The sequence below is a fragment of the Aspergillus fischeri genome, genomic scaffold, assembly GCF_000149645.3.
Source record: "Aspergillus fischeri NRRL 181 1099437636264 genomic scaffold, whole genome shotgun sequence".
NCBI lineage: Eukaryota > Fungi > Ascomycota > Eurotiomycetes > Eurotiales > Aspergillaceae > Aspergillus > Aspergillus fischeri.
This window is the reverse complement of record NW_001509762.1, coordinates 3,596,917-3,622,559: the sequence shown is the minus strand read 5'-3', so window position 1 is coordinate 3,622,559 and position 25,643 is coordinate 3,596,917. Positions and strand designations below refer to the sequence as shown.

General features: G+C 53.3%; 10 protein-coding genes across 10 annotated transcripts, besides 2 other annotated features; 6 read left to right on the top strand and 4 right to left on the bottom strand.

The window, feature by feature from the left end:
* Positions 1-1,712: 1,712 nt before the first annotated feature.
* NFIA_084390 (dicarboxylic amino acid permease agtA) lies at positions 1,713-3,637 on the top strand (the record flags this gene model as incomplete). Its single annotated transcript, XM_001260383.1, has 5 exons — positions 1,713-1,863; positions 1,918-1,975; positions 2,035-2,041; positions 2,101-2,261; positions 2,323-3,637. 5 exons carry the CDS (start codon positions 1,713-1,715, stop codon positions 3,635-3,637), a joined length of 1,692 nt encoding a protein of 563 aa, XP_001260384.1.
* Positions 3,638-3,941: 304 nt separating this feature from the next.
* On the bottom strand, positions 3,942-5,771 carry NFIA_084380 (M14 family metallopeptidase; the record flags this gene model as incomplete). The annotated part of the gene is made up of 2 exons (XM_001260382.1): positions 3,942-5,297; positions 5,364-5,771. The coding sequence occupies 2 exons, from the start codon at positions 5,769-5,771 to the stop codon at positions 3,942-3,944; spliced, it is 1,764 nt and encodes a 587-aa protein (XP_001260383.1).
* A 2,236-nt stretch (positions 5,772-8,007) lies between these two features.
* On the top strand, positions 8,008-12,410 carry NFIA_084370 (Arf family guanine nucleotide exchange factor SYT1; the record flags this gene model as incomplete). Its single annotated transcript, XM_001260381.1, has 3 exons — positions 8,008-8,443; positions 8,529-9,779; positions 9,835-12,410. The coding sequence occupies 3 exons, from the start codon at positions 8,008-8,010 to the stop codon at positions 12,408-12,410; spliced, it is 4,263 nt and encodes a 1,420-aa protein (XP_001260382.1).
* A 163-nt stretch (positions 12,411-12,573) lies between these two features.
* Positions 12,574-12,612: a repeat region.
* A 932-nt stretch (positions 12,613-13,544) lies between these two features.
* On the top strand, positions 13,545-15,560 carry NFIA_084360 (SET domain-containing protein; the record flags this gene model as incomplete). Its single annotated transcript, XM_001260380.1, has 2 exons — positions 13,545-13,617; positions 13,675-15,560. The coding sequence occupies 2 exons, from the start codon at positions 13,545-13,547 to the stop codon at positions 15,558-15,560; spliced, it is 1,959 nt and encodes a 652-aa protein (XP_001260381.1).
* A 323-nt stretch (positions 15,561-15,883) lies between these two features.
* NFIA_084350 (putative RING finger domain protein) lies at positions 15,884-17,174 on the top strand (the record flags this gene model as incomplete). The annotated part of the gene is made up of 3 exons (XM_001260379.1): positions 15,884-16,468; positions 16,520-16,778; positions 16,831-17,174. The coding sequence occupies 3 exons, from the start codon at positions 15,884-15,886 to the stop codon at positions 17,172-17,174; spliced, it is 1,188 nt and encodes a 395-aa protein (XP_001260380.1).
* Positions 16,442-16,465: a microsatellite.
* A 199-nt stretch (positions 17,175-17,373) lies between the features above and the next one.
* Positions 17,374-18,384, bottom strand: NFIA_084340 (DNA/RNA non-specific endonuclease; the record flags this gene model as incomplete). Its single annotated transcript, XM_001260378.1, has 1 exon — positions 17,374-18,384. The coding sequence occupies one exon, from the start codon at positions 18,382-18,384 to the stop codon at positions 17,374-17,376; it is 1,011 nt and encodes a 336-aa protein (XP_001260379.1).
* Positions 18,385-19,216: 832 nt separating this feature from the next.
* On the top strand, positions 19,217-20,794 carry NFIA_084330 (Zn(2+) transporter ZRT3; the record flags this gene model as incomplete). Its single annotated transcript, XM_001260377.1, has 3 exons — positions 19,217-19,271; positions 19,322-19,452; positions 19,502-20,794. The coding sequence occupies 3 exons, from the start codon at positions 19,217-19,219 to the stop codon at positions 20,792-20,794; spliced, it is 1,479 nt and encodes a 492-aa protein (XP_001260378.1).
* Positions 20,795-21,269: 475 nt separating this feature from the next.
* On the bottom strand, positions 21,270-22,649 carry NFIA_084320 (splicing regulator NSRP1-like domain-containing protein; the record flags this gene model as incomplete). Its single annotated transcript, XM_001260376.1, has 1 exon — positions 21,270-22,649. The coding sequence occupies one exon, from the start codon at positions 22,647-22,649 to the stop codon at positions 21,270-21,272; it is 1,380 nt and encodes a 459-aa protein (XP_001260377.1).
* A 251-nt stretch (positions 22,650-22,900) lies between these two features.
* NFIA_084310 (TRAPP subunit TRS20) lies at positions 22,901-23,520 on the top strand (the record flags this gene model as incomplete). The annotated part of the gene is made up of 2 exons (XM_001260375.1): positions 22,901-23,091; positions 23,148-23,520. The coding sequence occupies 2 exons, from the start codon at positions 22,901-22,903 to the stop codon at positions 23,518-23,520; spliced, it is 564 nt and encodes a 187-aa protein (XP_001260376.1).
* Positions 23,521-23,919: 399 nt separating this feature from the next.
* Positions 23,920-25,304, bottom strand: NFIA_084300 (cysteine hydrolase family protein; the record flags this gene model as incomplete). The annotated part of the gene is made up of 4 exons (XM_001260374.1): positions 23,920-24,422; positions 24,481-24,612; positions 24,678-25,102; positions 25,198-25,304. 4 exons carry the CDS (start codon positions 25,302-25,304, stop codon positions 23,920-23,922), a joined length of 1,167 nt encoding a protein of 388 aa, XP_001260375.1.
* Between the last annotated feature and the right edge of the window lie 339 nt (positions 25,305-25,643).

The following is a 25,643-nucleotide window of genomic DNA, read 5'->3' as shown; positions in this document are numbered from 1 at the left end:
TAGGCGAGATATCGAATTTGAAGTTGGATGTTGAGGATCGCATGCTGATTTCACCGTGAATACTCCGATAGGTGCTTGGATGCAAAGGTTCAGGGGTGCGAGGCAGGAGCAGGAGAGTTTCTGAGCAGATATCATTTGTGCCCGTAGAGATTATTCCGCTATATGCCAAGGGTGCCGAGCCCGTGGCTGGCAAGGGACCGAAAGTTCTCTGGAGGAAATCGGTAGTCTTCTAGAATACGGACCAGACGGCATCCATGTGTCCAAACCGGAGCAGGAGCTCACGTACGGTATGGAGTACGGAGTACTCCGTACAGCTAACAGCTTGCGATAAGGTTGAGTAAATGACAGTGTCTGATTGGACAATATGGCACACAGATAGCACTTCGATAAGCAGTCTTGGCACTGGTTGACTGGCTTCTACCTAAGGTATCCAGGCAATCCAGACGCGTAGACTCCTAATGGAAGATATCGGAATAGATGCATAATAACCTCGGACAGGATCACTTCTCCGCACGGAACTACTGCTGGAACCTTCAAGTTAAGGTTCTTTACCCTCTTGATAATCTCTCACTTGGCCCCGAGTTCTCTAAAATCCCGCAAAGCTTGGGCACAATGTCTCGCAGCTCAGAACTCACGTGGCTTATCACTGGCTTATCAAGGCAAAAAAGCCAAGGCCGCCAAGAGTGGGCCTCAGGCAGAGCGGGGCTTGTTCCATGTTCGCTTTGCTTCGGCGTTGGACACAGTGAGCACAAAGGTGGTTTTATTACTGATTATTTGACAGTTATCATATGACACTGACTCTCTCTTTTCTTGGGGAAATTGTGGCCGAGTGAGACTCTTATAATAATCCCGTATGTCCGTGTGCAGGGTGTCGTGTTCAGCCTAGGAATGTAACCTCAGAACGCCTCAACGGAATCAGCAGACGGCGATTGTTACCGATTCGAAAGATCCCTTGACTAATACGAACCAAATAGTGTTGAGCCTAATCACTGGAAACCTGCAACAGCGTCTTCCCCAGGTAATTAGGAGCTTGGGTCTAAGGGCGCCTCGTGTCTGGGCGCTTTTGCCAAGCCAGTCCGCTTGTTCCTGGGCTTGCTGACGGGTCTCTTTCTTGCCCCAGGAGGCGCAGACAAGACCAGAGAACAGACAGAAAACGACAAGATCGTCCATCCCGGCCTTTTTTTTCTCGCTGCTGATTGGATTGTGTGGCAATTATGCTGGAAACGCTAGGCTGGAAGGTTGTACTGTGTACACAGGCAGCATGGCTATCATCGTCCGTGAGGGGATTCTCCACGCGAGATGTCTCTCTCGGTAACTACCAACTACTTCACTAATTCACTAATCTAATCGAAGAGATATTGACCTATCATCGGTCATTCTCATCCTGTCATATAATAAGATATATAATCATTGATTGGTCCCCCCGTTGTCGCTTATCTTTTCTGGGGTTGCTTTCCAGAAGTCGAGGACGGTAGCTTCTATTCACCTGCTACTTTCCTCTTTCCTTCCTCCTCCTCGTCCTCTTCTCTTTCTCCTCTCTCCTCTTCCGTCTGCATCTTTATCTTCTCCTTCTCCTTCTTCATCGTTTCCTCCATCGTAATCGCATTCACTGCGTTCTTTCTTCCCCACAATCCTTCGTCTCTGGGGAATCAGGGAACTTCCCCCCACCACAGTTCATCGGCCTGAATTCCATCAATAGACCACGCACGGGAATGGGGTACAAAGAAGAAGGCGTCTCTTCGGAGATGCCTGTCAAGTATGAAATGTCCAACGATGTCAAAGCTGCTGAGGAGGGTGTGACGGAGTCTCAACCCCATGTCGACCTTCATCGGGGTCTCAAGTCCCGTCACATCACCATGATTGGTAGGCCGTCTATTGCGACCTGTAAATAATCTGCACTCAAGCTGACATTCACAGCCATTGGTGGTGCTATTGGCACTGGTCTCATCATCGGAACTGGAGGTGCTCTTGCAAAGTAAGTCTTTCTTCCTCGAAACCATTTTTGGCGTGACATAGGCTGACATGGTTCTTCAGGGCTGGCGTACGTTGTCCTCATATACCTGAAATTTTACAGCAACAACAGCTAACTAACTGTCACAGCCTGGTTCTATCCTCATCTCCTACTCTTTCGTCGGTTTCATCGTCTATCTGGTCATGTGTGGTCTTGGAGAAATGGCCACTTGGTTGCCCATGCCCTCCGGTTTCACTGGTTATGCTGTCCGTTTCTGTGACCCTGCTCTTGGATTCGCCATTGGTTGGACGTATGTCAATCTATCATTGTTTACCGTCAAGACTGCGGCGCTGACACCATGACCACTACAGGTATTGGTTCAAATATATTATTGTCACACCGAACCAGTTAACGGCCGGCGCGCTGGTCATATCATTCTGGATCGATGCTTCACGAGTCAATGCAGGCGTGTGGATCACCGTTTTCCTGGTGTTGATTATTTCCATCAACTACTTTGGTATCCGGTTCTTCGGTGAATTTGAGTTCTGGCTGTCCTCCTTCAAAGTGGTCGTCATTGTCGGCCTGATTTTGCTCTCCTTCATTCTGATGCTGGGCGGCGGCCCCGATCACGACCGCAGGGGCTTCCGGTACTGGAAGGAGCCCGGTGCGTTCAACTGGTACATTGAGGATTCGGCCGCGGGTCGTTTCTATGCCTTCTGGGCGACCATGGTCTCGGCCACGTTCGCTTATCTGGGTACCGAACTGGTCGGAGTGACCGTCGGCGAGGCCGAGAACCCACGCAAGACGATCCCGCGCGCCATCAAGCTCACCTTCTACCGTATCCTCTTCTTTTACGTGATCAGCGTTCTGCTCGTCGGCACCCTGGTCCCCTACGACTCCAAGAGCCTGGTCTTCGCGACCAAGAAAGCCAGCTCCGCAGCTGCCTCCCCCTTCGTCGTCGCGATCGAGTTGGCCGGCATTCGCATCCTTCCCCACATCCTCAACGCCTGCATCCTCCTCTTCGTCTTCTCCGCCGCTAACTCGGACCTTTACATCGCCACTCGTACCATTTATGGTCTCGCGCGCGAGGGCAAAGCGCCCGCCATCTTCGCCCGCACCGACCGCCGCGGCGTCCCCATCTATGCCCTCGCCATCTCCTCCTGCTTCGCCTGCCTGGCCTACATGAACGTCTCCAGTGACTCCAAGACCGTCTTCAAATACTTTGTGGATCTGGTCACCATTTTTGGCCTCCTCACCTGGATCTCCCTGCTCGTCACCCACATCTACTTCATTCGCGCCCGCAAAGCCCAGCACGTCCCTGACTCTGACCTCGTATACACAGCCCCCTTCGGCGCCGCAGGCTCCTACTTCGCCCTCGTCTTCTGCTGCATCATTGCCCTCACTAAGAGCTACGACGTCTTCGTCCATAGCGACACCTATGGCAACTTCAACTACAAGGGCTTCATCACCGCGTACCTTGGTATCCCCCTCTACTTCTGCCTCATCTTCGGGTACAAGCTCTTCACTCGCTGCAAGGGCGTCAAGCCCGAGGAGGCGGATCTGTGGTCAGGCAAGGACGAGATCGACCGCGAGGAGGCGGAGTACCTGGCTCGCAAGGCGATGGAAGAGCCAACCGGTAAGCGTGGGAACTGGTTCTATCAGACATTTGTGGCGTGGTTGTTCTAGGCCCCGCTGTCTCGGTTATTTACTTTTTTTTTTTTTTTGCGCGAATATGCGTTTTTTGGATGTGATACGAGCTAGGGGTCCTGCCTCGCAATGCTATTATGAAATCACGACTCGCCGACATGTACATAACATAAACCATCAATGAATTACATGGATCTGTCAATTGAAGTGTACCCGGAGTAGTGTCGTATGACAAGTACAATAATCATGATTCATTACCGTCGTTGGCAGATAACGACAATGCGAGATGTAAATATACGTACGGTAGGATTGTACACGGCAGAAACAGACAGAAGGGAAAAGACTATCGCCGTCGGAACTCGGATCGAGCTTTCTCAACCCACTCCGTTTCCTCATCTTCGACATCCGCCTGCAGGACTTGCTGCGTGGCTGGCGCTGGCTCGTCGCCTTGGGATGCAGGAGCTTCTTCAGGCTCCGTGCGCTGCAGCTCCGCGTCCCAGTCCAGATTTATGTTATGTGCAAGATCGCCAACGAGGAACTTCCCAAACGTCAGAACGACATTGAAGATCTCCTTGCCGGTCGGCACGATGTACTCGGACGGCAGGAGGAAGCCGTAGCTCCCGCGATCGCGCAGTTTGATCTGGTAAGCGTAGTCTGTGTGTAGCTGGTGGTAGAACCAGTCGAGGGCGCTGCCGCCTGAGCTGCCGCCGGTGGGGAAGATGGGTTTCTTGGGTGGGCTGTTACGATTACGGGCTTGGTCGTCGGCGGTGATGGTGCCTTCGCAGGCGGAGGTGACGTCGTAGATTTCGTGGGTGGTCAGGCGGATGACTTTTGCGAGGCCCATGCCTAGCTCTTCGAGGCTTTCCAGCGTGGGCGGGACGGACGAGCAGGAGAATGAGAAGGGGTAGAGGATCTGCTGGGAGTAGGAGTGGAGGTCGAGGAAGCCGACGATTTTGGCGTTGTTGGTTTGTGTCTCGTTGAGGGCCCACTGTGCCAGTTGGTGCGCTTCCATGCCTTCGAATGGCTCGGTGCCGGCGTAGTTCTCCGAGCAGGGGTTCGACCGTGTGCGCTCGCCGTCCCATTGGAATTCCCAGGCGCGGTCGAGGTCGATGCCGGGACAGAAATGGAGACTCGTGGGCTGGCGGTTCTTGCGCCATAGGCGATCGGATTCCCAGGTGTAGACGTAGCCGTCTGGGTTCAGCGTCGGCACAAAGACCCAGTCGAAGTCCTCCAGGAGGCGGGTGACTTCGTGCGATTTTCCGTAGCGGGTGATGAGACTGTACGCGGTGTAGATTACGGTTGAGGTACTGATCCATTCTCGCGCATGGCTGCCACCGACGACGACGATGGTCTTGCGAGGGTAAGGCTCGGCCGTCTGGCCGCGGGTCCCGAGTCGAAGCGCCGGAATTTCCCGTCCTTCGTAGGACACCCCGACATTGATCATCTGGACATGAGACGAGAACATTGAAGCCATCAGCCGCATCCACGGGACGATAACCGATAGAGGCTGGTAGTCGCGGAAGAACAAATCTCCAAATTGAGTCGACTGGCGCACCGACGGGATGAATCCAGGATGATCCTCAAATCCAACAGGTCGTCGAGTCGGGTAAGTCGCGTATATCATTTCAGCAAGATTATCAATAAGAGGAGTGTATGCGGTCCGAAGCGAATCAGGCAACAGGCCCAGTAGTGAGGGGATCTATCAATCAAAGAATCAATAATGAGCGCAGGGATAAGACGCTGGCAGGAGTGCGCATATACGTACAACTTCTTGAGCTAATCGAATATCCACAAATTCAGATGTGGAAGCCCAGACATCCAGAAAAAGGACGTCAGTTGCTTCCGCCAATGCCTCTGCCTCTTCGGCGTTGCGCAGGTGGAAACGAAGGACGACATCGCTGCCATAGCGAGTAAGTGATCGGGATGGAGACCTGCTGCGCGGGGAATCTTTAACGGAACGATGATGGGAGGAATCTTTGGAAATGCCCCAGATGGACTCGATGACCCGATCTCGCAATCGAATCCATGGTCGTCTGGAGTCAGTAGATCGGGATGATAACAACTGAATCGGTTCAATGGGCGGCGGAGGTGTGATACTGGAGCCTGCGGGGACGGCGGATACCAGACCCAGCGAGGCGACCAGGAGGAGGAGAACAGATAGCAGGAGACGCATGTCTTTAGAAGGAAAGAGACAACAATTATGCTGTCATTCTTTCTGTCGGATCGCTCGAGTCCTAGAGGTGAAACGAGGACGGATCAGGATGGACGAGGGCCGATGTTGGGCGAATGGTGGACGCCTATTGATGCCTCAGGCAGAAGACCTTCCGATATTAGCATTTTCCCTGATTAGGAATGGTGTATTTGCCTAGTTTGGGCAATATCAGGACCACGGAGGTAGTTCCGAGTCAGCCTTAGAAAATCCGAATGATCGTCTGAATACTCTTGAGTATGGTAGATAGATGTGGCTAAACTGCAATTATCTATCTACTAGAATCTGGTGGCTGTTCTGAAGAGGCTAGCTCTGAAAGGCTGGTGTGACGGCGGAAGCAATTGATTACCTACAACGGGGCACATATACTTGAAGTCCTCCTATAATCGTTGGCGTACTCCGTACTTGTAGAGACAATCCTTTTCAGTCCTTTGCGGCTCAGTGGAATGAAATCTGATTTCTAAGATGCAGATAAAGCTGACAGTTGACAGTGGCTTCTGCCTTAGGCACCATAGACCTACCCCACACTCACTGCCTCCACAGCCCCACTAGTTTAGTCCCTTTGAGTCCCTTGAGCAGAGAGCGGCTTTGCGGTATTCCTTGCCGTAATATATATGGGATTGGCTCAATGCCGTTGGTCACGTCCACCCAAAGCATGTCCTAGTACTCCTGATGGGTAAGCGTCTAGATTAAGAGATAACTATCTGTATAAACCGGCTGAGTAGTCCCAAGTCTGGCGCTGGTTTACTCCGTGACTATTCCGTGGTCCCTCCAGGCAGAACAATTCTAGATTGAATCACGTGATAATAGAGCAGCGGGAGATACGCGGATAAATGACGCAGTGCGTAAAGTAGCCGCGTATAGGTGGTCATGATGATGAAGTCGGTAAGACGCCTCTTTCTTCCGTTTTCTCGGATGAAAGAGGTACTGGCATCATTGTTAGCTCGAATGGAAATTCTGGAAGATGATAATCAAATGAGCGTAAGTCCAGATGACGAAACAGTCCACAGAGCTGTGTACACACCAGGCTGCTTCTATTGGTTATGACTCTCGAACCAGGGCAGAGAACCGGATTTTAGAGATTGGAACGTGTGGAAATCAGAAGTATAAGAACCTGAGGTTATGTGTTTTGTTATCGAGAATGGCTTCTTCCGCTAGGTACAGGGACTATACAGGCACCGATCTAAGGTATCTCCAGTTAGAGACGGGTAGGAATAAAATCACAATTTATCGGACCCATGGCACAAGATAGCTCTCTTAATCTATAGCAATTAAATTGACCTGATCATGATCAAAGATCGACGAATTAATATCCACTTTCTAAACACACGTGTTGTGTGATGTCTTTTGTCAGAGATCCATCATTTAACTACTTGTCAAGTATTCCGTAGGCCAGACCCAGACCCATAGGCCGTAGTCCTAGTCCATAGGCCATAGGGACACTAGGAGGTATCTCAGATCTCCCCATCACCATCTTCATCATCATCTTCTTCTTCTTCTTCATTGATTCCCTCTTTATCCGGTAAAGACGCTCAGATCTCTTCGTTTGTCATTTCTTCCCGCAAGGCTCCCATTATCTAGCAGGTATTATCCAGCTCCTTGCCCCTCCTTTCTCCTACGTTCCAACCAACCTCTCCGCTTTGGGGTTCCCTTTTTCGCCAATCTGTTTTCCCTTCCTTGGCATCTCCAATGTTCTCCTCGGCCGCTCCTCTGCTTATGATCTACGCACTTTTCACTCCATCCTACTAGACGCCTGGCAATGTAAGGGTTGCATTTACTATCTCCGACTTTTTATCTGCTTGTCGACTATCCGGGGTTCTCTTTCTCAATCGACTGCCTCTCTGTTCCCCCCTTTCCCCTTTTCGAACCTTCTGCGACCTCCCTCCTCGATTACCGCCAAATTGCTCGATTCTCAAGCTAGACGAATCTATTTCTTTTTTCTTTCCTCGCTCTGCTACGAATTGTCCGCGATGTCAATCGGTCGTATTTCATGATCCCTACGCCGTATATCCTCCGAAATCGTGCATTACCGAACGGCTTCCAAGAGTTCGGGTTGCCCCTTGAACTTCCTTTCCGAAGTACAATCAGTCGCTGTGGATAAATCGCTCGATATCTATAAGGTTATTGTCGGATGGGTCGCTTCAACCGGTTGCGCAGCAGGATCACCTAAGGACCCGACTTCCGTCGTCTTGTTTCAGCCATGCATTGGAAAGGGTTGCGACTCGGCGCTCTCGATAGCAATGACTCCAAGAGACGCAGTGTTGTCGAGCCTCAAGCACTCTCTCGCCATAGCGAACAATTGCCTCGATCGACTCCATCGGCAACCAACCTTGCATCCAGGCACTCGGAGTCCGCCCCCCGTTCCCCTCTCTTAGCGGGACCAGACCACGATGACGAAAATGACCACGACGATCACGAGACCGGAGACAACGATAATAAACACCTGTCGGAAGGGCCAGCGGACACTATTCGCTCAAGAAAGGGCAATGTGGGCGCAGCCTTGGTGCAGGACGATGCTTCTACCTGGCGCCGGAACCGGTTCAGCTTCATGAAGCTCCGTCATGCGTCGGATCCCCAATTATCAAGGTCTTATGCCAAGGGTGAGGAGGGAACACCTCCCGTGCCTCCTTTACCGCGTGAGTATACATCCGAGCTACTACAGATTCTATATATTTGTCGATCTACGTGTGCTAACTTTTGATCTCCGCTGTCTATTTTCAGCTCCCACCATCATTACCACCGCACCCACTAGCAATGAACTGGATCAACCCGTTAAGAAAAAACCCAAGTTCAAACTCCTCTCCGGATCGAAAAAGAGCTCGTCCGACGGATCACAAATGTATGCTCAGCGACAGAGTCCAGGTCCCAGGTCTCGCCATGGGGCCCAGGGCTCCAACGTGTCGCAGACAACCGATGCTACATTGTCAACGTCCAAGATGAGCGGGGAAGAGCCAGGTCGTCTCTCGACTACGTCAATCCGCAGTGGTGGCCGTGAGCTGGGCAACGAGTCCCAACGTTCCTCCGTCACCGACGCTCGCTTTTCCGAGTCATCCCGTTCGGATCAGAGTTCCGGAGACCATGGACTATACCACCCCCATTCCCCGAACGACGGATCTTTAAGCGGAAATAAACGTTTTCGCATGCCACGTATGAAGAGAAATCGGGGTCCTCTATTTCCCTTGCCTCCTCGACCGGCTGGCAGTCAACCCATGAATGGCCATGGACAGGACTCGCAGATATCCAGGGCCATGAGTTCTGATCCCTCATCCAGCTTCGAGCCGCCGGATGAGAAGGATCAGGACCGCGTTTCTCCGCTTCCATCGCCCAGTCGTTCGACTGTCGGTCTTGCCTCCCCGGCTTTTCCTCTGCGCAGAAAGGACTCGGCGAACTCCGCCAATTCTGCCCGGTCAGCCACTTCCACTCGAAGTGGACATCGAATCAAACCGCGACCAAGGTCATCAACGCTAGACTCGTTGGCTAATCTCCGCGATGCTGGGCAACAGTCACCCGCTCAATTCGCCTCGTCCGGTCGTACTTCGACTTCCACCAGTGGACGCAAAAGTTTCGGGGACATCTTCAGCATCTCGCACCGATTGAGGCAAAATTCGGAACCCCCGGTTATGCGAGATGGCTCTCCCGGTGTGAGACGCTCGGATACTCCTGTTCGCAAACTGTCCTACCCCGAACGCGAGGAGAATGACACGCCAGCAACGTATCTGACGCGCCTGGAGGAGAGCATACCCAAGAGCACAATCGCCGGTGTACTCTGTCAGTCGAATGAAGACTTCTACAAGACAGCATTGCGAAAGTATATGCGGAGATTCATTTTCTTTGGGGACCCTATCGATATGGCTATCCGAAAGCTTTTGATGGGCGCTGAGTTGCCCAAGGAGACCCAACAGATTGATCGCTTTTTGCAAAGCTTTGCCGACCGATATCATGAATGTAATCCTGGCATCTTTGCTTCTCCTGGTACGTTCATCCCATTATGCATCCTGGGCCGTTTATACTGATATTCTCTGTACAGACCAAGCATATTTCATTGCATTTTCCATCTTGATTCTACACACCGATGTCTTTAACAAGAACAATAAGCGCAAGATGCAAAAGTCGGATTATGTTCGGAATACTCGTGGCGAAGGCGTATCTGATGACGTTCTGGAATGCATTTACGAGAACATCGCTTACACGCCCTTTATCCACATCGAAGATACACCCTCTCACAGTCGTCAGCTTGCAAAGCCTCGACGGCCGTTGTTCAAGACCCCGAGTTCAGAGCATTTGTCGCGCGTATCAAGGGAACCGGTTGACCCCTACACGTTGATCATGGACGGCAAGCTTGACTCATTACGGCCGAGTCTCAAGGACGTCATGAACTTGGAAGACACGTATCGATGTCATGGGACGACAGGGCCACCGGACATCAACAGCCTGCATCAGGCCTTTTCGAAAACAGCTATTCTGCAGATCGTATCAGCCCGGTCCCGGCCGGATGCGTTCATGCCGGCTAGCATCCAGAACCCGGCCGAATCGAACCCTGGGCTGGTAGACATCAAAGTGGCCAAAGTTGGTCTGCTCTGGCGAAAAGACCCAAGGAAGAAGAGAGCTAGATCGCCGTGGCAAGAATGGGGCGCTCTGCTTACCTTCTCGCAGTTGTACTTTTTTCGAGACGTCAATTGGATCAAATCCTTAACGTCCCAATATGAGTCTCATCAGAAGGAGGGGCGCCGCCGGGCGGTTGTATTTAAACCACCTCTCACCGAGTTCAAACCCGACGGTATCATGTCCACGGATGATGCGGTTGCGTTGTTGGATTCGGGCTACAAAAAGCATAAGCACGCATTCCTTTTCGTTCGCCATCACGCGCTAGAGGAGGTGTTTTTGGCCAATTCCGAAGATGACATGAACGATTGGCTGGCAAAAATCAATTACGCTGCTGCCTTCCGAAGCACGGGGGTCCGCACCAAAGGCATGATAGCTACCAATTACGACGCTCAGCGCAACAGAATGAGTCGCAAACCCTCCGTGACGTCGTACAATTCACATCGCTCTGCAGACAGGGAGCCTCCCTCTCCCAATCCCGATACCGACGTGGCCGAGGAGTTGGTCACAGCTCGTAAAGAGCTCATGCGACAGAAGATCCGCGAGACAAACGAGAAGCTTTTCGTGAGCCAAAGGCAACTTGACGACCTCCTGAGGAATGCGAGACACCTACAGGTATTAACGCCGGTTACCTCGAGGGCGAGGGAGCAAGTCATCATGGCAGCAGGGCGCATGGCGGCCAAGCTCAAGTGGGTGCGGCAGGACATCTGGCGTAACAAATGCTATCGGGAGGTTCTCCTGCAGGATCTGGGTACCGAGGATGAAGAGGCCAAGTTGCTTGCGGACCAGAAGTCCCTACATCTACAGATACCCGCCAGGAATGCCTCCACTTCGGAGCCAGGAGCCCTGTCCCAGCCGCCTGCCAACGCAGTGCAGTCCCCGAGTCAGGCCACGTCGCCGCAGTTGCCGTCTGACGAGTATGCGTCTGTTCATAGGGTCCCATCGTCCCAAATTGCTGCTAGTGACATTCGCAGACCAAGCATTCCGGTGTCGGTGACATCCTCAGACCTTACTGGCCGTGCCAGTAGACGTTTATCTGCGGACATGGGCAAAGACCGCGCCAAGTCATATTCGCCAGGCCCGGCAAACCGGCTCGAACGCGAGCCATCGGTGCTGAGCGCGGGCAGCAAGATAGATGTTGCCAGTCTAGGATCTCATGCCTCCAAATTGACCTCTCCGATCAGCATGGACGACGGCGAGGAGCGTATCCTCCGTGAGGCTGGGTTGTTAGAGGTGAACAGCTCTCCTCGCGGGACAAGACAGTCCGTCACAGCCCATGAGACGGATGGCGAACACAGGCGAGATAGCGCGGAGTCTCGCCCAGGAGAGCAGATGAGCCGGATTCGTCGCAGCCTTCACCGCACACTCCGTGATTCCCACCACGGACAACAAGGACATAATGCTCGGGGTAAAAAGCAGCGGGACTCGATGTCTAGCGAAGTGGTGCCCGAGGACGAGCAAGATACGAAGGAAGGCGAGGGTCTCTCCCGCAAGGCGCCGCAGTTCACTGTCCATGGGAAGAAGGCATCTATTGTCACTTTTGGATCTGAGTGGCAGAATATGACTCCCGAAGAGCGTCTCAGGCTGCGCAAACCTACTCCGTCGGAGGAGCCCCGCGCCTCTGACCCTGCGATTCTGAGCGGCGGCGATTCGAACGTCTCGGAACCGATAAATCCGGGAATCTCCCAGTCATTGCGAAGCGGAAGCACTGCAACAAGGATCAGCGTTCTTGATCCGGTCGAGAGCGAGGGTTGCAGAGAGGGGAATCCTACCACGAACCTAGAGGACAGAATGGTCAAGAGCGACCCCACCATTGATCTAAGCTCTCGTCTTACGGCCTCAGATGACGCTGATTCCTCCACCGCGGCTTTCCCGGGATCATTGGTATTGCCAAAAGATCAGCGGTCGTCCCCTTCGACATCCGCTGACGAGGCAGCCGTCGACGAAAATACAATCCAAAAACTGCAGTCGAGCCCACCCGAGCAAGCTGTACATGCATAAAGAGCAACCTGAAGACCAATCACCTTCCATTACGACTTCATACCCAATCCATCTCAGTTTTTCTTTTCATTTGTCTTGGCGTCGTCTTACGGCGTTGAAGGAATCATTTTGGCCAAAATATGCTTGACTTGTTCTCAGCGCTGCCTGGCCAAGCTTTTGACATTCTCTCTTGCTCTCTCTTTCTCCTTCTCTCTCCTCTTCTATTGCTTTGAGCCGGCTTCATAGAGTTCACACAAGCGGTCCTCGCACTACTATTTCCTTTTTCATATGCTTCGGTTGTAGCCCAGTAGGGCAACAGGGTCGGTTGGTCTGGTCTGTTTGTATGGCTGTTGATCTACGGATTTACATGGGAAGGCGGCATTTTGGCAGGTATCTGAAAATTCATAGCATGTCATCTCGAAGGAGATTGCAGTATACAGTTCCATTGCTACTCTCGGAAGGCAATGATCAAGCCTATCTCATGATTCCCTAGAACTATATAGACAAAAGAATAGGATATAGGGGATCCTTTATCTGGTCTATTCTATTGTTCATGTCATTCACATATCTCCATGCATCCGTCACTGGTGAACTGTATGAGACGGGCCCGCTTGCAGCATGAGGACAGCACGCCTTCACACCAACCGTGCTTCTCGGCGTTGTCGTCGTCGTTGACCCCTCGTTGTGATTTCTGTTGTTGTGTTCGTCTCGGTTTCTTCCTCTTCATCCATCTATCTTCTACCCTCAGTCTTTCCATCTTCATCTTCACTCTGGACTCTTTCATCTCATCTCATCTTTGCATTTGAGTTAGTTGGTAGTCAGGCTAGGCTACGGCAGTCATCCTCTGTCCTAGACTGATTCCAAGTAAAGAGGAGAAATTAGAAACAGAACGCAACAAGAGAGAAAGCCAAACAGACAGTAAGTGGCAAGCTGAAAGACTGATAGTCTGACTTGTGCTGATGATCTATCCGTGTATAGATCAGAGTATTCTTTATCTATCTTCCGTTTTGCTTGCTTGATTGATCTTAGTTGGTGAAGTGTAAACAACGGAAACACAACACAGTAAGGATTTTCTTCCATTCATCCTGTAATAGTTCCTGAAAAGAAGTTCATGGCTGACTGTTTACTGTTGGCTACTTGCTGTTAACTGGAAGGATGGCTTTAGGTCTTTCACAGTCACGTGAGGAGGTGTCCTGCAGCGTGATGGGTTTAGATCGTGCTCGTGCTGGTGGGCACTCTACTCATAATTCATAAGATGAATACTGATTGTTTTTAAATGGTGAAGAGGGAGAGGGAGAGGTACAGGTACAAGGACAGGGGCAGGTAGAGGTGCACCACCGTCCGCTGCTTGCGTTGCCTGCTCCTCCTCCGTCGCCGCCACCGCGGTCCAGTCGGCGGCCCGTTCTGGTCCCTGTTTCCGGAGATCCAGATGAGATGCTCTACAGGCGTACGTACGAGAAAAAGACTCAGAGCAAATACATCGATGAGTCGATCGGCTATGGTCTGTTTGCTACCGGGCGCATCCCTGCCGGGGAGGTCGTCTTCGCGGATAAAGTCGCCTGGCTTGCTGGCCCGGAGGTCCAGCGCTGGAAGAATGCAAAGACGGCCGACGACCTCGTTGCTGAGAAGGTCCGCGCGATGGGCGAGGAGTGGCACCGGGGTTTCCTGGGTCTGCCGAATCCGCAGCCCAAGGGTTCGTCCGGGGGCGCGTATGCTCAGATCTGGAAGAGATACCATATGATTGCTTTGCAGCCGGAGAATGTAAAGGTATTGGTGCTGGGGCTGAACCTGGCGTTTGTGAACCATTCGTGCATCGCGAATGCGTCTCTCTACTATACATTGCGGTATCCGAGGGATGAGAACGGGGAGGAGGATAAGAGCCTGCCCCCGAAAATTGGACGGGCGGTGGTGCGTGCGTCCAGGGACATCAGGCCCGGCGAGGAGATCACCGTTGCTTACTTCTACGCCAAGGGGGAGTGTGGAGTACGCCAGTTGATGTCCAGTATGTACTGCAAGTTCTGGTGCGTGTGTCTGTTCTGCCGGGACCCGGTCCGCGAGACGGAGAATGCTCTGGAGAAGCTCTACACTCTCGAGACCATCTTTGAGGACGCAGATACCCTGTATAAACGGCCCGCGGTGGTGTTCAAGAACGCCTACGAGCTGATTAAGCTATACGAGCGGCTCAAGATCAGCGACACGCGCCAGGTCCAGGTTTGGCTCTACTGCGCGCTGATTGCAGGATTCAACTGCGATCTCGGCCGAGCTATGCTCTTTTTGATCAAGGCACGCGGCTTGGTTCTGAGTCTCCATGGTCCCAACGGTCATCTGTACGACAGAATCAGGGTCTATTGTCAGATGCCTCCTCTCATGCCGGGCTTCGGAGCTACCACCCGCGGCCGATCCGCCGTGAAACAGTGCTATTTCATGTTTGCAGACCAAAAGCACTCTGCAGATGTCTTGTTCATGCTCACAGCAAAGCCTGACGAGTACATCCGACTGCACCGCTACCGTCGCATTCCTGACAGCCTGGCAAAGCCTGGAGAGAGCAGATACCTCATCCGCTACGATGCGCAGGATGCGAGACGGAAGAAATTCGAGGACGAGGAGCCAGACCCTGTCGAGTTCATACCATGGTGGTATGATCCCGAGGTGAGGAAACAGATAATCGAGGATAGAAAGGCAAAGGAGGCAGAGAGAAAGGAAGAGAGAAAGAAGGCAGCCAGGAAGAAGAAGAGGGAGGAACAAAAGAGTAAGGAGACTACGAAATCGAATCCCGACTGTATCGAGCCAGAAAAGGATTTCCTGGACGTCTGCCGCGAATTGGTGGCCGAATTCGAGGCTCACGACAAGGAGAAGCCAGAGCGGCAGCAGCGGGAATTCAGAGAGCACGACAGGGAAGCTCTGCGACACCTACTAGGCGCAAAAAATAAACCGAAGAAGCGAGCTGACGGGGAAGACGAAGTAGAAAGCAAACAGGAGCATGAGACCCTTGGCGGACCATGGACTCAGGTGTCTCCTCACGAGCACGAGCCTGCTGTGCACGAGGTGGCAGCCAGAAAGAGAGTGGTGCTCGAGACGCCTCCTGTTCTGGCGGAGATCGAGAAATTTGCTCCTACTGAGGCTTTTGTAACTTCTTTTCTCTCACCTGTTGGAGTATTGAGCAATTCTTGATGGACATTAGTGATGGAAAGTTGGAATGGAGATGAAGGTGGAGTGACGGCGAGAAAGACGTGGACGACGGATCAATGATTATGTCATGTCACGCTTTATCTATCTTCATCTCCAGAGCTTCGTTTCTTCGAGTCCTCAACTTTTCTTTCCTCTCAACCTTCAGATGCGTTTCGTCTTTCAATCCAGCCAGATGCTGTTTCTTCTTGTCTGTGTATAGCTAAACTATTTTTTTAAAAAAAATACATACTCTGTCTCATCGACTCCCCCTCCTTATACATCATACCCCGAGATAAATGCGCCGATAAACACCACCACGACCCAAAATGGCGCACTCCAAACGAAACACCTCTCTCCCCCATTTCACCTCCTACGAGCGGGGCCTCCTCCGCTCAACCTGGGGCACCAAGCGCGGCGTCATCAGCCGCGACTCCTTCCTCCCTTTTGGCTCCTGTCGACTCTGCCTACAGCCCGCCCGAACGCCCGTCGCCTGCGCAACGAACGGCGACCTCTTCTGTCGCGAATGCGCCATCAACGACCTCCTCGCGCAGCGGCAGGAGATTAAGCGTCTCGAGCGAGAACGTGAAGAGGCCCGGAAGCGCCTGGCTGAGGACGAAGAGCGGGCGCTCGAGGATGCGCGGCGGAGGGAACTTCGCGAGTTTGAGCTTGTGAGTATGGGGCTGGAGGCGGCGAAAAATGATCACGCGAAGGGGACCGGCGGCGGCGGCAACGGGGATAATCAGCGGAAGCGCAAGGCGGAGGAGACGGAGGAGGCATTGGCGGCGTTCAAGGCGCGCGAGATCGAGGTCGACGGGAAGCGGAAGAAGATCTTTGAGCTGGATGAGAAGGAAATGGCTCGGATTGCGCGGGAAGAACAGGAGCGGCTGAAGCGGGAGCTGAAGCGGGAGAAGGTACTTCGCGCAGTGTGGGTTCTTTGGTGTACATCTGGCTAACTGGTGCAGTCGGAGTCGAGCAAATCCGCGCTCCCTTCGTTCTGGGTCCCCTCGCTCACGCCATCGACCGATCCCAACGAAATCGCCGCTAACAAGGCCGTCAAGATGACGCCTATCTGTCCCGGGTCGACTGACGAGAACCGCCATGCCTATTCGCTCAAGTCGCTGGTCGATGTGCATTTTACAGAGGAAAAGGCGGCGGACGGCACAGTCTCGCGGATCTGTCCCAGCTGCAACAAGAACCTGAGTAACGGGCTCAAGGCGATGTGTATGTATTGTCCTACTACAAGTGCTCGCGCTCAGTTCGGCTAACGAATTAGTGGCGAAACCCTGCGGTCATGTTATCTGCCAACCATGCGTCACCAAGTTCATGACGCCGCACGATGTCCCCGATCCCCATGCCAGCAAGGAGGAGCAAGAGCGGACGGCGAAACTACACGGTCTGATTCTCTGCTACGTGTGTGAGGCGGACATTACGCCGCGGGATCCCAAGGCCGAAGCTGAGGAGAATGGAACCGAAAAAGGGAACGGGAAGAAGTCGAAGAAGAAGGATAAGGAGCAGGGGATCCGGCCGGGGTTAGTGCAGGTCAGCTCGGAGGGGACCGGGTTTGCAGGGGCGGGAGGGAATGTAGCGATGAAGGCTGGGGTTGCCTTTCAATGTTAAGTTTGTCGCATCCACGGAGTTTGGGATTTGGGTATGTACTTGTGAAAAATGTAATTCCAGTTTCAGTCACTAGACTAGATGATCTATGAGATGACAGGCCATGTCCAGAGGACGCCCAACGCCAGACAAACGAGAACGAATAGGTACACCCGAAAGAACATGGAGTAAATGTATACATGAACACATGGTGCGGTAGAGTCTAGGCCGCTCTCTTGTTGGCGTTGTTGAATTCGCGCACAACGATATCGCACCGGACCTCCTGGCAGAGACGCTTGCGACGGCTAACATCCAGCTTAGACGCAAACTCCAACCCGCTAGCCCGCTCCAACACCTCCAGCGGCACCTCGAACTCAGCCAGACGCTTGTCGTTGGGAATGCGGGCATTGGGAAGTACAAACGCACCCAGCGAGACCTTGCTGGTCGGGCTGGCCGTGCCGTCCTCGGCGTAGATGACCTTGTAAAAGTGTGTCGGCACAGCCACGTTGGGCGGGTTGCCAATCACTTCGTACGAGACGCGCCACTTGCCGTCCGGGTCGCGATGGGGCAGGTACAAGGGGCCCGTGACGATGCGGACGGAGGGGTACTTCTTGGTCAGATCGCGGCAAAACTCCTCAAAATGCGCCCAGTAGTCGCGGTTGAAGCCCTCACCGACCTGGGGACACATGTTGGTAAGCGCAAAGGTGCCGTCCATCGCGTCCTGGGACCATTTGGCGTCGGCGGCGGGCACCTGGTGGCCGCGGTCATAGCCGGAGCGGAAGTAGTCGGCCAGTTTGGCGCGAAAGATGGCGGGAATGCTGGCGTCTTCGACGAAGGCGCTGTGTTTCCGGTCGGCATTCTTCAGGGAGAGCGAGTACGGCGTGATGTGCTCGGCGACCCAGGCAGGATTACGTGTGCGACGGTCGTAGGCGCCGGTCAAGGGTAGAGAGGTGATGGTATCGGCGATCGGACCGGGGAAGCCATACTGGTAGATACCGGCAGGATCGACGGGGGAGCCGCCTGAGGGTTTACTGGCGGGAGTCTTGGCCAGAGACGGAGGAGGAATGGTCGCAGGAGGAGAGATGGTAGCCGGTTGGGACGGAGGAGGGGGAGGAGGGAGCTGTTGGTGTTGTTGCTGTTGAGGTCGAGAGGATGAGGAGTAAAGGAGAGCGGTGATACCAGCACCAGTGGCTGCACTGGCGGCAGCGATAGCCGCAATAGTAGCCTTTGACATGATGGATATGAATTAAAGCGAGATATAAACAGATAAAAGACTCGTTGGACCGAGTCAAGAAGGTAGAAAGAAGGAAACAGTTGGGGCGGAGTTAAGAGAGAAAAAAATATTGCCGAAGAGAGCAAAGATGAAGCCAAAGTAGCAGCCAATCAGAGAGCACAGAGATGCTGGATCAACAACTCAGGAGGTACAGCATGGGTAGGGAGTAAGTATCTAAGAGGGAGATATTGACTGGCAGCTACCTTGACTATATATTGTAGAGAATTAGTATGGAACTGCAAAAGAGTAGATGGTCATTTGCTTAGATGTTCTGCTGACATCTCCGAGTATTTATTTATTTAGTAGGGGAGATGTGATATGAACCCTACACTTGGGAGACTATAAGCCAGCCTATTGACAGACTTCTGCATGAATTCTTACCAACTCCATCGTGAGACATAATATGCCATCAGTTTCATGATGGGATTCCAAGCGCCCTTCTGCCTGTTAATACTTAATGGCGGTGACCGTGCGGACCTTGGGAGAAAGACGGCGGCGGTATTTATAATGTGTGAGTGGCACCTGGACTCGAGGAATGCTCTAAGTATTGTTCCAAGGGGAATGGTCATCGACAAGATGGATTTATTTGATTTGTCCTGTTGACAACAACTTCTGAATATCTGAACAGTTGAGGGTGACAGAAAAAAGAGAAAGATAGTGGTTCCTTCCATTGTCATTGCCACTCATTCCGGATATTCTCGTGACATCACTGTCTTGCATCCGCCTTCTCTGCGCTTTCATTGCGGTCACTGCTACTGCTACTGCTACTGCTCTTGCTCCTCCACAGCCGATCATGGCTGCCAATAGTGACCTCCGAGGATGGCTGATGAGCGGGGTCTCTGGCATAGGTGAGTTCGTCAGAACCAAACTGCAATCTTTCCAATCTAAATCATCACAGCCTGCGTCCTTGGTTCGTCCCTCATCTGCATCGATGTTATACTGCGGCGCTTCTCTCGTCGCAAGGACTTCCAAATTGTCAACAGCAATGGCTTCTTATCAGCCTCTCTATGCCTGAGTGCTGGTGTTATGGTACCTTTACTCCATTGCCCCGTTTATGCCTGTAGTACTAATCCCGTAGCTCTTCACCTCCCTCTACAGCATGCTCCCCACCTCGAAGGAATACCTCACTCGAGCTGGATTCTCGCCCCGCGCGGCGGCCTGCACTCTAATCGGACTCTTCCTGGCCGGCGTGATTGTCATTCGACTTGTTTCTGCCTTCATCCACCAGCATATTCCCTCTCATGTCGTCGATTGCGCCCATACTCACCAACCAAAAACCCAAGATCCCGAACGCGGCGAAGTTGGACGGCAAGAACAGCTGGCGTCCGCTCCGCGCCAGGCAAATGGCTCTACCGAACGGACGCCTCTCCTGTTACATTCAAAGTCGCCTTCTCGCAAGTCCATGCCGGGTGCCGTTGAGCGACCGGCGCTCGAACCTCTGCGGTCCCGGTTGACTCGTCGCATCAATCAGCTCATGGGTGGCGTTAAAACCCACTGTGACGAAAACGGCCCGTGCTATGGTTTCTCGCAGACGTGCGGTCTTGAATGTTCCAAGATCCTCACTAATACGCAGATGGCTAGCGTCGTCGAGGAGATGCCTCGGCCTTCCTTGATCACGCATCACAGCATTGGTGTGCAGCTGGACTCGGAACGCGCAGGATCTGAAGAAGGTGCTGGCCCAGGCTTGCTTGCCCAGTCGCATGATTCGATAGAAGACTTCTCAGGGCAATTGGACGCCAGTAGCTCCCAGGAAAACCAAAGCAGCGCATCCTCCTTGCGGACAGGTCTGGAAGTCTATCCCCACAAATCCCCAGAGGACCAAAACGATTCGACCAAAGCTCCACGGGCCGCAGCGGCGCAACACCACCACCACGTGCCCCAGAATGCCTTTCTCTCTATCGGCCTCCAGACTTCGTTGGCTATTGCCCTCCATAAGCTCCCAGAGGGCTTCATCACATACGCTACCAATCACGCCAGCCCCACGCTCGGCATGACCGTCTTCGTTGCCCTCTTCATCCACAATATCAGCGAAGGCTTCGCCATGGCCCTGCCGCTCTATCTCGCGCTCAATTCCCGCTGGAAAGCCATGTTCTGGTCCAGCTTACTTGGCGGAATCAGCCAGCCCGCTGGCGCCGCCCTCGCCGCTCTTTGGATCTGGGGCGCGCAGAAAGCCGGCCACCACGACGAGACTACCGGTCCCTCCTGGGGTGTCTATGGCGGCATGTTTGCTGCCACCGCCGGCATCATGACCTCGGTTGGCCTGCAGCTTTTCAGTGAAGGGCTGGGATTGACGCACCATCGCGGGTTCGGTGTCGGATTCGCCATCGCTGGAATGGGTTTAATGGGGCTGAGTTTTGCGCTGACTGCGTGAGTCTATTCCGTACTTTCGGGTTTATTCAGGCGTTGAGGTCCACTCTCTTTTCTTCAAAGTAAATGTCTGTGTGCATTGTGCATGGCTGCATCGGGCAAGGTTGCATCCGTATAAATTGGGTATATGAAATTAGGGCGGGTATTGTTATTATCGTGTGTTCCTTGACGATTGTCTATCTGCATTACGAGTTACGATTGTTTTGTTTTATCAATGGTTAGTGTATTATAGAGCATACCTACATACATCACTCTAATCATGTGCATTTCTTGCGTGGTGCTCTCTGCAAAGATATATATCCGTTCGGATATTTTCGTAAGCTCTTGGATGATATTCCGGTAGATTTTTAGTAAGTTAATGCTCCCGAGTTCAAGGTATACTACATATGAAATAAAAAAAAATATATCACAACGCCATAAATGCATTGCTAACTCCAAGAACCTGGTCAAGGCGGATGCAAAGGAATAAACAAGCAAGGCTACGACCCCTTCTTGGCCGCTTCTTCTCGCTCCCGCTTTCTCGCCAGATATCGCTCCTTCGCGCTCATCACATCCGTTTCCGTCTTGCGAGTACGCGTGCGCTCCGCGATCTCCCGCTGTCGCGCGGCCTCGGCCTCGGCTTCCTGTCGGGCCTTCTCCTCCAGCTGCTGCGCGATCATCTCCGTCTGGCGGGCGCGCTGGTTCGTACGCGCCGCGTGATGCCCCGAGTCGAGACGCGGCTTGTTGGCAGCCGCACGAGCAGCTGCCGCAGCGGCGCTCGCCGAGGCGGACGGCTGGGGCTTGGGCGCGACGTTCAGCCCGGCGGACAGCAGCTGCCGCTTGTCGACGATTTGGCCCTCGTCGTTGATGGCGATGTGCGCGCCCTTGGCGTTGAGCTCCGCGGCGATCTGCGCCTCGGTCTTTTCCTTGCTTGCTTCCGCTTCCGCGGCGGCTTCGTCGGCTGGGACCTCGCCCGCCTGCACCCGTCGCGCGGCCTCCTCCGCGGCCTTGACGACTTCCTCGTGCCGCTGCTCGTCCCGCGATAGCATGTCCCGGTAGAACCCGACCATCCCCGTCCCGCCGTTCTGCTTCCGCCGCTCCTCCTCCTGCCGTTCCCGCTCTGCTTCTTCCTGCTCGATCCGCCGCAGTTCCTCCTGCTGCGCCTTGTACGCGGACGTCACGAACTTCTCCTTGTCGGCGAACTCGTCGCCCTCTGCCTCACGCTCCTTGGCGAGTAGCCTGTCCCGCGCGCGCAGCTGGTCCCGCTTGCGGATCTCTGCGCTGCGCAGTAGCGAGGTCATGTACCGCGGCCCGTCGCTTTTGGCGTCCGGGGAGGCGGCTTTGGCTTTGTCGGATTTGGCGGCGTGCAGGCTGTCGTAGATGGCGTCGTAGGAGTAGATGGTGGGGTCGAGCTGTTGGGCGTCCTCGGCGTGTTTCTTGCTGCTGCGGAGGGCGGAGAGGTTCGTGAACTCGGTGGTGGGTGGTGGGGCGCTGGGTTTGTTTTTCGCGGGGTTGAGGCCCAGCGGCATTGCTTGTGGTTCTTGGGTCTCTTCCTCGTCGGCGAAGATGGAGCTCTTGCTTAGGGGTTTGATGTTGGGTTTGCCGGTTGGGGGCCCAGCCAACGGTTTTCGTTTTGCGGGCGGTTCTGTAGTTTGTCGCTCGTTGGCGGACGGTCTGCGTGGTTCTTCAAGACCGCCAATTGTGGTTATCTCGATCGGACCGTCACCGTCGCCGTCGCCGGCATCGTTCTGGTTGTCGCCTTCAGAGTCGGAGTCGAAGATGGTCTTCTTGCGTTTCTGGGAACCTGGCGGTCCGAGTTTCGAGGTTGGGGCTTTTTTGCTGGGGAGGTTGAGCCCGTAGGACAGCTTCGGAGGGGGCATGGTGCTAGTAAACGGAGGCTGTAAGGCCTGACCCCAATTCGTGCAGTGGATATGAGCAGCCTATATTTGAAGTTGAAGATCAGTTACAATAACTAGTTGAAGGAGATGAGTTCATCAGATGGTTATCTTATCAACCACGTGACTCGATCATCTCCACCAAACAAACGAACCATGTCCCCTGTTACTTGCTACCTTACACTTGCCGAGCGAAGGACTATTTCCCTCTTCTGAAGTGATTACCTGTTCAAAAAATGTCATACTATTTCACCATCCTCTCCCCCACCGACCTACCCATATTCAACATCGCCTTCGGCACCTCCAAAGGCGGCGGAGATGGCATCGCCCGATTCCGCTTCCCAGACACCGCGCAATACATGAACCAATTCATCATCCACTCGAGTCTGGACATTGTCGAGGAGGCTCAATGGATGAATGGCAATATGTACTGCCCACCACATTCCAATCTTACTGACATTTTAACTGAATTGACATGCTTAGGTACCTCAAACACATCGACACCTACCCACCCGCTTCAGCGTATATCTCCGCGTTCCTCACACCCTCCGGAACAAGATTCCTGCTCCTCCACCAGCCGCCTCAGCTGCCTTCGACGGGGACTGCGGGGTCCGGCTCGTCGCTGCTTGGCTCGTCCTTCTCCGTTGGTGGGGGGAGCTCGTCCCGTGCGTCGAGTAGCTCGATCGCGGCGAATCCGACCTCGCCGCAGACGGAGGAGGCGGTGCGGCAGTTCATGAACGAGGTGTATGAGAATTACGTCAAGACGGCCATGAGTCCGTTTTATCGGCAGGGGATGGAGATCCGGAGTCCGGTGTTTCGGGCGAGGGTCGTGGCTGCGGGGAAGAAGTGGTTGTGATTTTTGCCTGCCCTTTTACGGCTGATGCATTTTACCTTGCTGAGCGTGGCGTTGGGGTGTGGCTTATTTTATTACGTACTACGGATTTGCATCGAAAGTGCATGGGTTCAACTCGTGTATTTATTTGATGCCCATTAACCTCTGCGCCGTGTACCAATGCAGAGTATCCCATATTGTTGCTCTGTTCTCAAAACCTCGCTTGCATAGACCCAGGGGAATTTGGCATGCAATTATAAGCTCGCTAATGTGCAAAGGATGGAGCATGTCCTGCAAGATGAACGGACGAAAGTACGTCTCCCAAATGTATGCGAAATGGGGACTGAAAAGCAAGAAAGATATGTCGCTGTCGCTGTTTCCCAGACCCAACAGAACGCCTCCCCAAGATTACTCCGACCCACTTCATGCCGTCATTTGAGGGGCCAGCTTCTTCACAGTGCTGTTTTTGAAATTCTCCACCGCATGGATCACGTCGTCTGCTTTGGCGACGGCGCCAAAGATGCCGCCTTCCATCTTGACGGATTCAAGCGTGCTCACATGGAGGGACGGCTCGCCCGCGGCAGTGCAGTCTTCCAGAATGACACAGTCGAAGCCTTTGTCGTTCGCCTCCCGCATCGTCGTTGACACACAGACATCCGTCGTGACGCCTGCAATGACCAGATTCCTGATGCCTTTGTTTCGAAGAAGAAGCTCAAAATCCGTGTACGAAAACGCACTTTTACCCGGTTTGTCGATGACCGGCTCCTCAGGCAGCGGATACAGTTCGTCGACGATGTCGTGTCCGACTTCGCCGCGTATCAACAAACGCCCCAACGGCCCTTGGGAGCCAATTCCCATGCCGGATGCATTATTCCGCGACCGAAACGCCTCTCTATTTGGGAGAGTTGATAAATCAGGCCGATGACCTTTACAGCAATGTCAATCAGAAGTCCACCACCGAGACTAGAGTATCGGGCTTTTTACCTTCACGAGTGTGGTAAACAGGAAATCCGGCAGTACGGAATGTATTCAGCACCTGCTGCAGTTTGGGTATGAGACTCTGCGCTGCTGAAATGTCGTATCCTTGGTATTCCATGTAACCGCCAGGCGAACAAACTGCGATGACCGTCAGTGATGAGCATTCGGGGCCCAAGCGCAATATAGCCATGCGGAATACATACAATCCTTCTGCATATCGATGATGACTAAAGCAGTCGTATATGGTGTTAGAGTCGCATCATGCGGCCAATCATAGGGAACCGCTGAAATCTGGCCCTTTCGAACCTTATGCTGCGGTACTGGTCGCGGCTTCTCGACAATAGGCCCGTGATTATGAGTTGGATTTAACACTGTCAACGTCCAGATGCCAGGAGTACCAGCTGCGACCAGCATAAACGGACAGTCCATCAAACGAGATGTTCGTCGTCGCTTTCTCGTCTCCTCTGTGAGCCCGTTCCGGGGCCGATAATGGCCTCCCCGATCGCACCGGAGCCACACTTTAGCTGTACGTCCGGGCTTCTTCTCGGTAGGAGTACTGGATGACTTGACCACAACATTGTATCCATGTGCTTTGCTGTGAGCTTGCACTGCTGCAAGAAGAGTGGCTCTTTACATGTAAGGAAGGATATGAGTAGTGGTCCAAACAATGTATCTAGAATTGGGTGACAAAAGGGTGGCTAGCATAATTTCACGCATACTTACTTATCGGGATATGTTCCTTCTGGAGGAGGCACAAGCTGCATGGACATATCTGGGATATCTTGAAGATCGCTGGGCGCATCGAGATTCAGATCGGTGGGGTCCGCCATCTCAACAAGTCGTGTGGATCTTCACGGGAAAGACGAGATCTGGAGAGCGCCATATTAGCATCATAGGTCCATGGTGACCCGTCACCAAGCTCTGTTAAGGAGAGAAGGAAACAAATTTGAAAGCTCAATGGCCATCTCAGATCGACCGGAAGGGTAGCTGTTTATCGATTTTCCATGTGCGTGGAAGCAACTCTCCGGTCTACTGTGAGTAGTATGATGTGCGTGGATATAACACGATCCACCACCCTAGCATGGAGACTAGGCTGAAGGTGAAGGAGTAAGGAGGGAAGAAGTCCCCGTAAGAGTCCGATAGGAGGGAAAAACAAGCAGAGAGGGCAA